The 15,796-nt window shown below is 45.2% G+C and overlaps 1 protein-coding gene across 1 annotated transcript; it reads right to left on the reverse strand.

Moving 5' to 3' along the window:
- Nucleotides 1-7,802: 7,802 nt before the first annotated feature.
- On the reverse strand, nt 7,803-15,284 carry c29h19orf25 (chromosome 29 C19orf25 homolog). Its single transcript, XM_033046477.1, is given in 3 exon segments — nt 7,803-8,530; nt 11,199-11,355; nt 15,162-15,284. Coding segments are annotated over 2 exon segments (330 nt in total). The 5' UTR covers nt 11,335-11,355; nt 15,162-15,284; the 3' UTR covers nt 7,803-8,336.
- Between the last annotated feature and the right edge of the window lie 512 nt (nt 15,285-15,796).

Genomic DNA, 15,796 nt, shown 5'->3' on the forward strand with positions numbered 1-15,796 from the left:
CGATTCCACATCCTGCAAACTAATGTCCTTCCTTTCCATTGCATTAATCTCCTCTCTAATCAGCAACGCTACCCCACCTCCTTTTCCTTTCTCTCTATCCCTCCTGAATATTGAATATCCCTGGATGTTCAGCTCCCAGCCTTGGTCACCCTGGAGCCATGTCTCCGTGATCCCAACTATATCATAGTCATTAATAGCTATCTGCACATTCAACTCATCCACCTTATTACGAATGCTCCTTGCATTGAGACACAAAGCCTTCAGGCTTGTTTTTACAACACTCTTACCCCTTATACAATTTTGTTGAAAAGTGGCCCTTTTTGATTTTTGCCCTGGATTTTCCGGCATGCCACTTTTACTTTTCACCTTGCTACCTATTGCTTCTACCCTCATTTTACACCCCTCTGTCTCTACGCTCACACATTTAAGAAACCCTTTCCCTTTAACTCCATCCTCCACTAGCCCATTCGACACCCCACCCCCCTTATTCAGTTTAAAACCAACATCTTATTTCTATTGCTGATGCATTAATATTCTGATACTTGCTATATATCTGGGATAAATGTCCTATTAAGGAGGGAACCAAGCAGTCTGAAGAAGGGTCCTGAGCCAAAACATTGCCCATCCATGATCTCGAGATGCTGCCTGATCTGCTGAGTTACTTCAGCACTTTCTCTTTTTTTTTGTAAACCAGCATCTGCAGTTCCTTGTTTCTCCATTAAGATTCAATATCTGTCCTGGGCTCTTATTCTTATAATACTGCACGTTACTAAACCTTCAAACACTGAAAGACGTTAAGCTACATGTTCACTTATATCCTTCATCTTCCCTCCCACATTACAATCATGCCAACATCATGTGCTGCTCATCCTTCCTTTAATGGTTCAATGGTACTTTATTGTCACGTGTACCCAAGTCCAGTGAAATTCTTTTTTGCCTACAATTTGGTGACAATCATACTAGACATTCCGCACAATCGTACTTAGTACAAGAGTGCAAGGCAGTGGAGCACACTGTCAGTATGTGAGAGTTGCCACATTTTAGTCACCATCTTGTACCCTTTAAGTCCAAAAAACAATGTTAGAGACTTAACTTGGCCAGAAAGGCCCATTGTCCTGGCAGAGGCACAGGGTCGGAGTTGCTGGGGTCGTCCTGCCCTGGCGATGTGTCGATATCCTCTACCGCTGCTCCACCCCTACGTGCCGCATGCGTTCCGTGTGCTCAGCCACTTCAGATTCAGATTCAGATTCAATCTTTATTGTCATTGTGCAGTGTACAGTACAGAGACAACGAAATGCAGTTAGCATCTCACCCAGAAGAGCGAACATAGAATAATGGAACAGTAAAATATATATATGTACATACAGTAGCAATAGTGCAATTTTTCTGGGGGAAGGAGTGTCCGGGGTGGGGGGGGGGGGGGGGGGGTGACTGGCAATCACCAAGGTGCAGAGTTAAGTTGTGTAACAGCCGCAGGGAAGAAGCCGTTCCTGAACCTGCTGGTCCGGTAACGGAGAGACCTGTAGCGCCTCCCGGATGGGAGGAGGGTAAACAGTCTGTGGTTGGGGTGAGAGCAGTCCTTGACGATGCTGCGCACCCTTCGCAGACATCACTTGCTCTGGACAGACTCAATGGAGGGGAGTGAGGAGCCGGTGATGCATTGGGCAGTTTTCACCACCCTCTGCAGTGCTTTCCGGTCGGAGACGGAGCAGTTGCCATCATACTGTGATACAGTTGGTAAGGATGCTCTCGGTGGTGCAGCGGTAGATGTTCACCAGAATCTGAGGAGACAGATGGACCTTCTTTAGTCTCCTCAGGAAGAAGAGACGCTGGTGAGCCTTCTTGACCAGTGTTGAGGTATTGTGGGTCCAAGAGAGGTCATCAGAGATGTTGACCCCCAGAAACCTGAAGCTGGAAACACGTTCCACCTCCGTCCCGTTAATATAGATGGGGGTGTGCGTGCTGCCCCTAGACCTTCTGTAGTCTACAATGAGCTCCTTGGTCTTCTTGGAGTTAAAGGCCAGGTTGTTGTCAGCGCACCATGCTGCTAGGAGCTGGACCTCCTCCCTATAGGCCGACTCATTGTTGTTGCTGATGAGGCCAATCACCGTTGTATCATCTGCATACTTGATGATGGTGTTAGTACCATGTACAGGTGTGCAGTCGTAGGTGAAGAGGGAGTAGAGGAGCGGGCTCACCACACAGCCCTGTGGAACGCCGGTGTTCAGGGTGAGGGTTGAAGAGGTGTGGTTGTCTGACCTAACAGACTGGGGTCTGTTAGTTAGAAAGTCCAGTTTCCAGTTGCAGAGGGAGGGGTCGATGCCCCGGTCACCGAGTTTGGTGATCAGTTTTGAGGGGATAATGAATAGAATAGTTTCTTTATTGTCATTGTAACATGAACCATGTACAACGTAATGGTGTTAAATGCTGAGCTAAAGTCGATGAACAGCATTCTCACGTAAGTGTCTCTGTTGTTGAGGTGGGAGAGGGATTGAGATGGCATCCTCCGTACTCCTGTTCTTGCGGTAGGCGAACTGATAGGGGTCCAATGTGGGGGGTAGGCAACCTTTGAGGTGTGCCAGGACCAGCCTCTCAAAGCACTTAATGATGATGGGAGTAAGTGCAACTGGGCTGAAGTCGTTGAGGCTCGCCGCAGTCGAGTGTTTTGGCACCGGCACGATGGAGGTGGTTTTAAGGCACGTGGGGACAACTGCTTGGGCAAGTGACAGGTTGAAGATGTCAGTCCAGACGTCTGTCAGCTGCGCAGCACAGGCCCTGAGGACACGCCCGGGGATGCCATCAGGCCCAGCAGCCTTTCGTGCATTAATCCTGCTCAGTGCCACGTACACGTCGTATAGACTTGGAGCAGCGCCCAGAGAAATGGAGCCCCAGGCTGCTGCCGGGCCCCCAGCGGCCCACTACACCAACTGAACGCCTCCTTGACATCGGCACGTCTCATGCCTCCGACTGCCCCCGCTAGGCCTGTGCCCAGGGGTCCCTCCCGTAGCTTAACCATAGCACCTCCAATGTCATTACAGCTGAGCCCCCAATCTACTCATTATCTTTCCTACCGTCCGCTGCCATCTTGTAGGGTGTTCTTTGCCATTTCTTTCAAAAATTGACTCCTTTTGCATTTGATTACGTATGTGGTCTGCTCACACCGAGCTGTAAAGGCACTTTGAAGCTTTACTCCTGTGTTTTCATTGAGTTGAACATAATTTCCCTCTTTCGTCTTAAGCAAATACGAATGCACCAATTGTCCACTTCATGTGTACCAGAGAAATTGATCATTTGCTATTGATTTGAATCTCTTCAGAACTGTGACTTTAGCTACTCTGTAAGATAATATGCTCCCAGGGTGGCTGTTGCTCAGATGTTCAGTCTTAACTAAATTACACTTTGTTGTTTAAAAATGAATTGTGTTAGAGCACCATTCTGCGGGATGCAAGTAGCTTTTATACAGTTCACTCAAGTGGTGAGCATCAATATTCTACCCTCTAGACTCTACACTCTACCTGTTGTATTTGTGTTTGCATGATTGTATTCATGTATAGTATTATCTCATTTATTTATACAGCAAGTGAACAAAACCTTTTCATTGTCCAGGGACCCCGACAGTCCTTTCAGGTTCGGCAGACGTTCACTTGCACCTCCTCCAACCTCATCTGCCGTATCCGTTGTTCAAGATGTGGACTCGTACATCGGCGAGACCAAACGTAGACTGTGCAATCGTTTTGCTGAACACCTTCGCTCAGTCTGCCTGAACCTACCTGATCTCCCGATTGCTAAACACTTTCATTCTCCTTCCCATTCCCACACAGACCTTTCTGTCCTCCATTGACAGAGTGCAGTTAAACGCAAATTGGAGGAACAGTATCTCATATTCTGCTTGGGCAGCTTACAGCCCAGTGGTATGAACATTGATTTCTCTCACTTCAGATAGGCCCGGCATTTCCTCTCTCTATCCCACGTCCACCCAAGTCGTACTAGCTTCTCGTTTTCAACCAGCAAACAGTTAGCAATGACCTTCATCATCGTTACTTTTTTGCATATCTTTTATTCATTATTCTTTATCTCTCTACATCATTGTCTATATCTCTCGTTTCCCTTATTCCTAACCAGTCTGAAGGGTCTCGACCAACACCCATTCCTTCTCTCCAGAGATGCTGCCTGTCCAGCTGAGTTACTCCAGCTTTTTGTGTCCATCTTCTTTTCATTGTATCTCAGTACATACACACAATAAACCCAAGCCTAAAGTGGTAATTCAGAAAGACCGCTTTACTGAGAGCATCACAATTGGAGAGGTGCAGCCTCGCAGTGTCAGAGAGCCAGGTTCGATCCTGACCTCAGGTGGTGTTGGGTAAATTAAATGGATTAAAGGCCGATAAATCCCCAGGGCCAGATAGGCTGCATCCCAGAGTACTTAAGGAAGTAGCTCCAGAAATAGTGGATGCATTAGTAATAATCTTTCAAAACTCTTTAGATTCTGGAGTAGTTCCTGAGGATTGGCGGGTAGTAAACGTAACCACACTTTTTAAGAAGGGAGGGAGAGAGAAAACAGGGAATTACAGACCAGTTAGTCTAACATCGGTAGTGGGGAAACTGCTAGAGTCAGTTATTAAAGATGGGATAGCAGCACATTTGGAAAGTGGTGAAATCATTGGACAAAGTCAGCATGGATTTACAAAAGGTAAATCATGTCTGACGAATCTTATAGAATTCTTCGAGGATGTAACTAGTAGCGTGGATAGAGGAGAACCAGTGGATGTGGTGTATCTGGACTTCCAGAAGGCTTTCGGCAAGGTCCCACATAAGAGATTAGTTTACAAACTTAAAGCACATGGCATTGGGGGTTCAGTATTGATGTGGATAGAGAACTGGCTGGCAAACAGGAAGCAAAGAGTAGGAGTAAACGGGTCCTTTTCACAATGGCAGGCAGTGACTAGTGGGGTACCGCAAGGCTCAGTGCTGGGACCCCAGCTATTTACAATATATATTAATGATCTGGATGAGGGAATTGAAGGCAATATCTCCAAGTTTGCGGATGACACTAAGCTGGGGTGCAGTGTTAGCTGTGAGGAGGATGCTAGGAGACTGCAAGGTGACTTGGATAGGCTGGGTGAGTGGGCAAATGTTTGGCAGATGCAGTATAATGTGGATAAATGTGAGGTTATCCATTTTGGTGGCAAAAACAGGAAAGCAGACTATTATCTAAATGGTGGCCGACTAGGAAAAGGGGAGATGCAGCGAGACCTGGGTGTCATGGTACACCAGTCATTGAAAGTGGGCATGCAGGTGCAGCAGGCAGTGAAGAAAGCGAATGGTATGTTAGCTTTCATAGCAAAAGGATTTGAGTATAGGAGCAGGGAGGTTCTACTGCAGTTGTACAGGGTCTTGGTGAGACCACACCTGGAGTATTGCGTACAGTTTTGGTCTCCAAATCTGAGGAAGGACATTATTGCCATAGAGGGAGTGCAGAGAAGGTTCACCAGACTGATTCCTGGGATGTCAGGACTGTCTTATGAAGAAAGACTGGATAGACTTGGTTTATACTCTCTAGAATTTAGGAGATTGAGAGGGGATCTTATAGAAACTTACAAAATTCTTAAGGGGTTGGACAGGCTAGATGCAGGAAGATTGCTCCCGATGTTGGGGAAGTCCAGGACAAGGGGTCACAGCTTAAGGATAAGGGGGAAATCCTTTAAAACCGAGATGAGAAGACTTTTTTCACACAGAGAGTGGTGAATCACTGGAACTCCCTGCCACAGAGGGTAGTCGAGGCCAGTTCATTGGCTATATTTAAGAGGGAGTTAGATGTGGCCCTTGTGGCTAAGGGGATCAGAGGGTATGGAGAGAAGGCAGGTACGGGATACTGAGTTGGATGATCAGCCATGATCATATTGAATGGCGGTGCAGGCTCGAAGGGCCGAATGGCCTACTCCTGCACCTAATTTCTATGTTTCTATGTTTACTGTCTGTGTGGAGTTTTCACGAATCACCTGTGACCACATGGGCTTCCTCCCTCATCCTAAAGACATACAGAATTGGCCCCTGTAAAATTGCAGTGGATGAGAAAGCAGTGGATGAGAAAGTGAGATGACGTATCCCATATGATCATCGTAGACCTGGTAGGCCAAAGTGCCTTTTCCATGCTGTATCTCGAAACTAAACTTCAATTCAGGATCTCACCCAAAAGCCATGCATACACACTTTCCAACAGTCACTGAACGAATCATGGACAATTTCTCCTTTAGCCCTTTCTTGTCTGGGTGGCTGCATATTGTATAAACCAGTGATACAAGAATTCTTATTCTTTTGTACAGCTTCGTTTTGAGAAGATGGCCAGGAAAAATATTGGTTAATAACAAGCTTGGAGTTTATACCTTGTGGCTTTAGTAAAACATGGAATTTATATTATTATTGAGAACTCAGTGCACATTTACCCTATCCATTCCCCGCTTGACCCTGTACACCTCTGTAAGATCACCCCTCACCCTCCTGTGTTCCAAGGAATAAGGTCCCAGCCTGTGCAACCTTTCCCTGTAGTTTAGGTCCCGTCCTGGCATCATCCCTGTAAATCTGCTCTGCACTCCATCCAGTTTAACAACATCCTTCCTATAGCAGGGTGACCAAAACACTCCAAATGTGGCCTCACCAACATCTTGTAACATAACGTCCCAGATTCTGTACTCAATATCCTGACTAATGATGGCAAATGTAACAAAAGCTTCTTTGACCACCCCATCTGCCTGTGATGCCACTTTCAAGGAACTATGTACATGCACTTCTAGATCCCTCTGCTCTACAGCACTTAGGGCCGTGCAATTCACTGTGATGGTCCTACCTTGATTTGACTTCCTGAAATGCAATACCTCAGACTATCTACATGAAACTACATTAACCACTCCTCAGCCCATGTGCCCAACTGAGCAAGATCCTGCTGTAAGTTTTGATAACCATCTTCACTATCTAGGATACCACCCACTTGAGGTTCATCTCCAAATTTACTAAACAAGGCCTTCTGCAGTCGATGATATAATACTACAAAGTTTGGGATAAACATCTGGTGATCAAGTTCAAGGAAAGGCCAATGTTACCAAACAGTGAAGGAAAGAACGTCACCCACTTCTTCTCTCCAGAGATGCTGCCTGTCCCACTGAGTTACTCCAGCATCTTGTGTCCACCTTTGATTTAAACCAGGCACGTGCCGTGAGTAATTACTCAGGGTAGGTAGTCAGTCAGCTTTTTTTTAAATCTTAAACCGCGCAGGCGCAGATTGTTCTCTCCGTAAAAATAAAAAAATAAAATAAAGAAAGTAACAATTCAGTTAGTCCAAGGCTTCCAAATCTCCTTCATTCTAAATTACTGAATGGGTGCGGGGGTGGAGGGTGACGGCAGGTGGAGAGATGGTGGGAAAAACGGAGCACACCGGGACAAGTTGAATCAGTTGTGATCTTATTGAATGACTATACTAGTTCAAGGGACCAATTGGGGGGAGAATTTATTTCACAGCATGTGGGGAGACTGGCCAGGGGTAAAGTTGCGGGGAGAGCAGGAGCGTTGAGAAGAAGATGTTGCCTGGCCCGCTGAGTTACTCCAGCATTTTGTGTCCATCTTCAATGTTACCAAACCTGTGAGAATCCCTACACAGTTGGTTAAACATCTGTTATTGTAATATTGATCTAGTTTCATTTCAGGTGATCACTACGATGTGTTTAAGTTAGTAAATCACAAATTTGAAACATTGCCATTTATTAATCCTCGATGAAAAACATAGATAACAACAAGACATACTCCAGTGATACTTGTCCCATTCCACATGATTTTTTATTTGTGTAATGCAGGTTTACAGAACAATTACGTCCTTCGCTTCAGGCTATCCAACAATCTTTTATTAAAGAACCTAGAGTTGTAACCAAGCCCGTTAATGAACCTTAAACTTGGTGGAATTTGCACGGTCTCCAAATCGACATACACAGGGAGGACCTTGCTTCCCTTCTCGATGTACTGCTGCAAGTTCCACTCAGAGACTCTCCGACACCAACCACTTTTCAGGGAGCTTTGGGACAAGACGATGATGGCAACTTTGCTTTGCTGGATAACATTGGTGATCTCCGTTACCATTAATCTTCCACCCACTTGGTCCTGAAGTTCTACAAATCCTTTATGGCCATGTTCACGGAGTAACTGAGAGATATGTAACGCCACTTCCTCATCCGATTCGCAAAACCAGAGGGAGAAATCATACTCAAGATGTCCACTGGAAGTTGCCCCTTTCTTAACTGCCATGAGTTAGAATATTATCATAATTTTAATAACAATTCCTTGTGAATAGTTTAGTTTTGAAAATTTGTATCTTTAATTTCAGAAATACTTAGGTCAAGTTGTTTGCCTGCTTTTTTCAGCTGCTCACACTGTGTCGACAACTCACCACGCTCCTTCTGTAAACGTCTGTTCAGATCAACATACTCTCTGCTTTGCTGGTACTGAGAATCCTACGTCCGGCATTGACACTTCTCCTCGCAATGGGCTCACAAACTCTGTGGGAGGAGACATTTTTTTTTTTAAATTAATGCATCCTTTGCTAATATATATCTGATGTTAGACGCAAAGTGCTGGAGTAACTCAGGTCAGACAGCATCCCCAGAAAAAAAAGGATAGGTGACGTTTCGGGTCCCAAAATGCCACCCATCCTTTTTTGCCAGAGATGTTGTCCGACCTGCTGAGTCACTCCGGCACTTTGTCTTTCTTTGGAATAGACCAGTATCTACAGTTCTTTTCTACATATTTCTGATGCTATTTCTATTTCATTTTATAAAACATCAACATCAGGTGACAAACACAAAGTGCTGGAGGTACACAATGGGTCAAGTATCATCTGTGGAAGGAATGGACAATGTTTCAGGTTGGGACCCTTCTTCAGACTGATTGGAGGAAGGGAAGAAAGCTGGAAAAGATAAGTGGGGCAGGGCAAAGCCTGGCAAGTGATAGGTAATAGGATACAGGCAAGGGGAGGGGGGGGGGGGGTGATAAGCAAATGGGTGGAGAAAGTAATAAAGGCTAGAGATGAAAAGGAGTGTGTCAGATAAGGAGAAAAGAGGAGTGAAATGTAAAGCCAGAGGGAGAGATATAGGTGGACGGCAGGCACATGCCGTAAGTAATTAGTCAGGGTAGGCAGTGGGTTTAAAAAATCTTGAAAACCGCGCATGCGCAGATTATTCTCTCCCCGGCGAGCTGTCAGTCAGCTTTTTTTTTAAATCGTGGAAACAATTTATCAAGCAATTTGTCTTCAATAGGTCCTATCTCTTAATAAAGTATTTAAAAACATATAGCTCAAAGAAATTTATTTACCATATTATTTGTACACAAAATCCATTCTTCTCTCTGTTTCCTGTTGTACCAAGCTGTTTTAAATGTTCGAATTATTTTTGTTCCTTTGCCCTGTTGAAGTTCTTTAAGTTCCAGCATTGGTCTGCCATTTTAAATTACTTTGGTCTTTTCCTCGTAAGTTTGCTTCGAGAAACTCTTCAGGTAATCACTACCCATCTTTGAAAAACCCGGCAAGAAACTTGCGCGTGTGCATGCGCAGTAGGCTGTTGCACAGTGCAGCACATGCACGCAGTCCATGATGTAAAGGCAGGATTTCAGCTGCCTTTACGGACCGTTGCCACTGATGGCTTGAAGCATCGTCGACGGCACATGAGTAGCACATACTTCCGCGTTTTAAATGTAATGCGGATGAAAGGCACGGGAGAATTATGCTTCCCTAAGAGATCGATCTCTTAGGGAGGCATAATTCTCCCGTGCCTTTACTATTTATGACCATTTTATATATGTTTTATATATATTTTATATATATTATATTTATAAAATATTGACAATATTATAATTTTATTCAGGGTAGGCACTGCCTACCTTGCCTACCCTGATGGCACGTGCCTGGTGGAAGGGAACAGTGGGGAGTAGAAAGTGAAAGGATAAGGGGAAATGGAACTCAGGATAGGAGATGAACGTATGAAGAAAGGTAATGGAGCAGAGTGACTGAGGTGGGATAGTGCGAGAAACGGTGTGCATGGTGGGGGAGGGGAGGTCATAGGGAGGAGAGGGGTAGGAGGGTATTACTTAAAACTGGACAGTTCCTCCAGTTTGCGTGTGGTCTCCGCCATGGCACTGGAGGAGGCCCAGGACAGAAAGATCATTTTGGGAGTGGGAAGAGGTTAATATGATTAGAAACAGTGAGATAACATTTAGCAACATAAGTCTGGAATTCAGAACGGTTAAATGAAGTTGTGTTGTAGGTTGCAACTTTACAGGGCAATCTTGTCTAGATTATAGAAAGAGAAAAGACTCTCACGTTCCGACAAAAGTGCTCTGCAAACAATAAAACACCTTTGTGGAGTCATCATTGTAAATGTAGGGTAACATAGATTCTCAAATTGGAAGTGTCCTATATGGTAATGTTGGGTCAATTGCATGTTTCAGTTGCTGACTCAGCAATGACTACTGGCCACAAGACAACATGGGTAACTTCTCCAAAAGTCTTCCACGTAATCTTTTCCAACCGCTTTGTTTAAAATCTTATCCGAGAACCTGCCCCGACAACAATGTGACGTAGAATGGGGACACAAGGAAGTGCAGATGTTGAATCTTGGACTTAATACAAAGTGCTGGAGTAACTCAGTGGGTCAGGCAGCACCCGTGGGGAGAAGAGGGCGAAGTTTAGGATCGAGAGGATTTAACGATTTAAACGACAAGTCAGGCAGCATCTGTGGAGGGAATGGTTAAGAGATGTTTTGGATTGGGTCTCATCTTCAGACTGCGTGAAAAATGGTCCCAATCCTGAATATTACATCCATTCTATCCACAGATGTTGCTTGACCCACTGAGTTACTCTAGCACTTTGTGTTTTGCTGTAACATAGATTATTAGTCTAGATTTTTATATTCAGGTCTCCGATAAAGATTGTGAACGCACATCATGGATAGGACAGGTTTAGGGGGATATGGACCAAACGCAGGTAGGCAGAACTAGTGCAGATGGGACATGTCCGTTGGTGTGGGCAAGTTGGGCAGAAGAGCTCTTTGACTATCACACATTGTGAAACCAAAAGAGGCAAACCAGTAACCAACGTGGAAATTCCCAATTAAGCAATCTAGTAACTTGTAACAATTCGTAGTTTGCAAGGAAAATTAAAATACCTTCACTGCCTTCAACGAATGAGGTGAATACTGGATCTGAGAGACAGGCACTTCTGACATCCTCCAGAATCTGTTCAATAGTCGGAGGCTCGGGTCGAGTTGGTAGAATGACTCGCTTCTTGTTTTTTGATGTCATGCCACACCCTCATGCACGAGTCTTCAACAAATGGATAGCACACAGTGTTGTTAAAGGAAGGTACATGTACAAATACACAGTGCCATTTTATTACAACAGGCCTGGATGGAAGAACCCACTTGATTGGTATCTCATCAACCAGTCCATATACTTACTCTCATCCTTCCCAGTGCATGGTGGATGCAGTAAACTCCACTGACAACTCACAGGGCATGTGATTGCAGAAGTGTAGGAAGGAACTGTAGACGCTGGTTTACACCGATGATGGACAAAAAATGCTGGAGTAACTCAGCGGGGCATGCAGCACCTCTGAAGAAATGGGTGATGTTTTGGGTCGAGACCCTCCTTCAGACTGATAGTCAGGGGGGAGGGAGACATAATGAAAGGACAGTGAAAACAGATCAAAGAGGACGATGCTTAAAGGAAATGTAGAATGGTACATTGATGTTTGAGGGGAAGGTGACGAGGCATACAATCAGCAAAGTTTAATCAGGAGGACAGTGAAACTAGTCAAAGAACTACGATGGGGGAGCGACAGTGAGAGAGAAGGAACGCAGGGGTTACTTGAAGTTAGAGAAATCAATGTTCATACCTCAAGGTTCTAAGCTGGGCATTATTCCGGGCCATTTTTTAAATAAAAGGCAGTCTGAAGAACCTGAAACATCACCTATCCATGTTCTCCAGAGATGCTACCTGACCCGCTGAGTTACTCCAGCACCGTGTCTTTTTTGTAAACCAGCAACTGCAATTCCTTGCATCCACATTATCCCAGGCCACTCTGACAGCACCGCTCATAAAGGAGACCTCTACCACCAAGCAGGGCCACAGCAGCGGGTGCAGGGACACAACTATCTGCAGGTTGCATTTCAAAAAGTAGTCTTGGAAACTGCCAATGTGATTGGGAGCTAATGATGAGGAACTCAGCGGGTCAGGAGGTTACAAGGTCATAAAGGATAGGACCAGAATTAGGCCATTCAGTCCATCTAGTCTATAGGGTGATTGCACGAAAGGTCACTGGGTCATAGGTCTTCACGCACGGAGCCGCAAAATCCAACTGGGGTACATACGTCACTTCCGGTACATGTTATTAATGCTAGAAACGCGTACTTTCAAACCTGTTAAAAAACGCTAAAACGGTTAATTTTTGCGCTGTAAATAACTGTGCAAGTCGGGGTGACCGTGAGACACAGCTATCCTACTTTAGAGTTCCAAAGATTAAGAAAAACGAAGGTAAAGAGAAGAGAGAGCTGAAGGGGCAACAACAGTGGTTAGCGGACATTCGCCGTGCAGATATAAAGATAGAAAATATCGGGAATTATCGCGTTTGCTCACTGCATTTCATCAAAAGTAAGGCATTATTGATGTTTTTTCTTTATTCATTTGTTATATAAAAAGTTTTAAAAGTGAAAAATCCATCAGTAAAATTGCAAAATCGCCCATGGTTCTCAGGTGGGTTTTAACATGCAAAAAGAAAACGCTTCTGAAGCTAAATTTACCATTTAAATAATCGTAAACCATAAATGCGTTTTGAAATAAATTTTACTCAGATGCAAGGTAAGGAATGGGATAATTGTCAGCTGTTAATTGGACATAATCAACTTCAGCAAATTTACAATCATTCCATGCTGCAGGCTTGTCTGTTATTAGATGATAAATAAATAAGTAGTTTGGGTGATTGTGCAGGCTTTAAACAAGAAACATTGAGAAATATATTTTGGCAAATAATAAAATGTCCTGACAGCTTAAACACCCACTCCCTTTCAAAGATATTGTAAATTTGCTGAAGTTGATTATGTCCAATTAACAGCTGACAATTAATCCAGTTGGATTTTGCGGCTCCGTGCGTGAAGACCTATGACCCAATGACCTTTCGTGCAATCACCCTACAATACAATACAATTCAATTTATTGTCATTTGGACCCCTTGAGGTCCAAACGAAATGTCGTTTCTGCAGCCATACATTACAAAACAAAAAGACCCGAGACACAACACAGTTTACACAAACATCCATCACATCGTTGTGATGGAAGGCAACAAAAAACATATCTCTCCACTGCACTCTCCCCCCCCATGTCAGAGTCAAAATCAAAGCCCCCGGCTGGCGATGGCGATTGTCCCGCGGCCATTAAAGCCACGCCGGGTGATGCAAGGTCGCGCATCAGGTCTTGGTGTTAGAGCCCCCGGCGTGCGCTCGCAGAGTCCCGCAGCCATTCCAAGCCGCGCGGGGCGATGGTGTAAGGCCCCGCTCAGGTGCTCTTCAACCCCGCAACTCGGGCGGGAGAAGTCGCCGTTGCGGAAGCCCCGAAAAGCCCCTATAATCTTTGCCCTAGATGGACATGGAGAGGTGACGTTTTGAGTCGGGACCCTTCTTCAGACTGAGGGGGTAGACAGGAGTGTGGGGAAGGAGTAGGTATGTTGCAAAGCCTACCTGAAGCGTCGCTGAAAATCTGCCGCTGCGGGTGTGCGCGATTTTGGCGCCGTTTAGAGGGGGGCGGGTTTAAAACGCGATTTTCTCTAGGCTGTTCAAATCGAAGATGTTCAGCCTAGTTAATTATTAACGAAAAATCGCTGGAAGACCCCGTCGCAAAAGCTATTATTAGTTTTAAAGGCCTCGTATAATAGTTATAGTAGTTTAAAAATCAATCTCTAAACCCGCGACCACCGGCAGCTGTCAGGGTCTCATAGAGCAAACAACTGAAGGTATGCTGCTTATTTTTACATTAAAAAGGGCTTCTTAAGATCCCTTTATACAAAGTTTAATATTGCGAGTAGCTCATTTTGGGCGCATTATATCCCGCAGTATTTTTCTGGGCATTTGAGGGCACAAATCTACCGCAATGTGAACGTTCTAAACCAGCGCGTTCACAGGAACACACTAGAAAGCTGATTTAAAATGGACTTTAATTTACAGCAATTAAACACTAAATTCCTTCCATTTGGCCTATAAATTAATGTAAATGAGATTTAAAAATCATGTTTTATTGTGAATTATTTATGAATATTATTTGGACACTTAGGCTATTTAAAAATGTTAATCATTTATTAAGAAATGGATAGATGTTTAGATCTAGTAATTGAAGTTTGAAATTAGCTACACTTGGGTAACTAACTAATTAAATGCTTTAATTTCAGGTCATCCAAGTAAGATTATTTTATATTTGTTTCAGAATGGTTCAATCTACGATAGCTGAAATTTTCATTCAGTTCTCTTAATTTTTAAGAAGGTTATGGGCTTTTGACTGTCCACGATCACAGCTTTTTTGTTATGTCCATAGAAAATCAATAGGGAACAAGATGCTAATTTCCCAGTATGGAAATTGCCATAACTTTTTAAATACTTGAGATATGAAAGTGAATTAGGTGTCAAATTAAACTTCTTTTTATGCTTTATCTGATGGGATAAATTACACACCTGATTTTTTAAATCTCAAAATTTTATAACATTGCTAGAAGGAGGGTTGAGCGAAGGGGAGCGGGGAGAGGTGAAGGAGGGTGGGGAGAGGAGAGGGGAAGGATAGCACCCGGTCCCGGTTGTCCTCCGGGTCCCGTCCACCTCATTCTCCACGACAGGAGATAGACACAAATTGCTGGAGTAACTCTCTGTGATCCTATTTCGCCGCGACAGGAGCCCTGGGCAGCCCGCAGGCCAGGCCGGGCCCGGCCGAAGCCGATGGCCGGGGAAGGCCACAGCCCGGAGAAGCCGATGGCCGGTGCTGTTGGCCGTTTGGCCGGCGGTCCGCCCTCACACTCCCCCCGGGTGTGCGCGGGGATCCCTGCAGACCTCCCCCTCCCCCTCGCCCACCGCCCCCCGCCGGCGGCTCGTTACCTCAGCCCGTCGCCCGCTCCCGTCACGGCGCCGGCACACCCGTCAATCACCCGGGACACCGCCCCGCCCCGCCCCCTCATTGACGTCACCGACGAATCAGCATAGTGCCCGCCCTCATGTGACGTCACCGATCCGCCGAGGGGCTGCCTTTCTTCCTTCCATCGCCCGTCAATCGACGTAATCACCGCCCATTATTACATCATTGACCCCGCCCTCTCTGACGTCACCTCCCCTTGCCGACCATCGGCCATTCTCTCCCTGACGTCACCAGTCAATTAACCCAAAGAACGACACGCCCCTTTCTGAGGAGGAGAGAACTGCAGATTGACAGCATTAACGTTGACTTCTCTAATAATGGGCCTGTCCCAGTTAGGCGATTTTTTCGGCGACTGTCATAATTGTAGCAGGTCGCCGAAAAACCGGCGACTGGACTCCCCCAGGTCAATATCTGCAACAACCTGGCACCTAGTCGGCGTCAAGCTATCGACGTCCACCTACGACCACACCGCGACACGCTACGACAAGGTAAGACAATTCAGTCGCCGGTACCTGTTGACGGTTGACGTAGGTAGTCGCCAATGGAATTCACCGGTCAGCACCAGCGACAACCTACGTTATCCTGGCAACAACCTACG

The sequence above is a fragment of the Amblyraja radiata genome, chromosome 29 (genome assembly GCF_010909765.2).
Source record: "Amblyraja radiata isolate CabotCenter1 chromosome 29, sAmbRad1.1.pri, whole genome shotgun sequence".
Taxonomy (NCBI): domain Eukaryota; kingdom Metazoa; phylum Chordata; class Chondrichthyes; order Rajiformes; family Rajidae; genus Amblyraja; species Amblyraja radiata.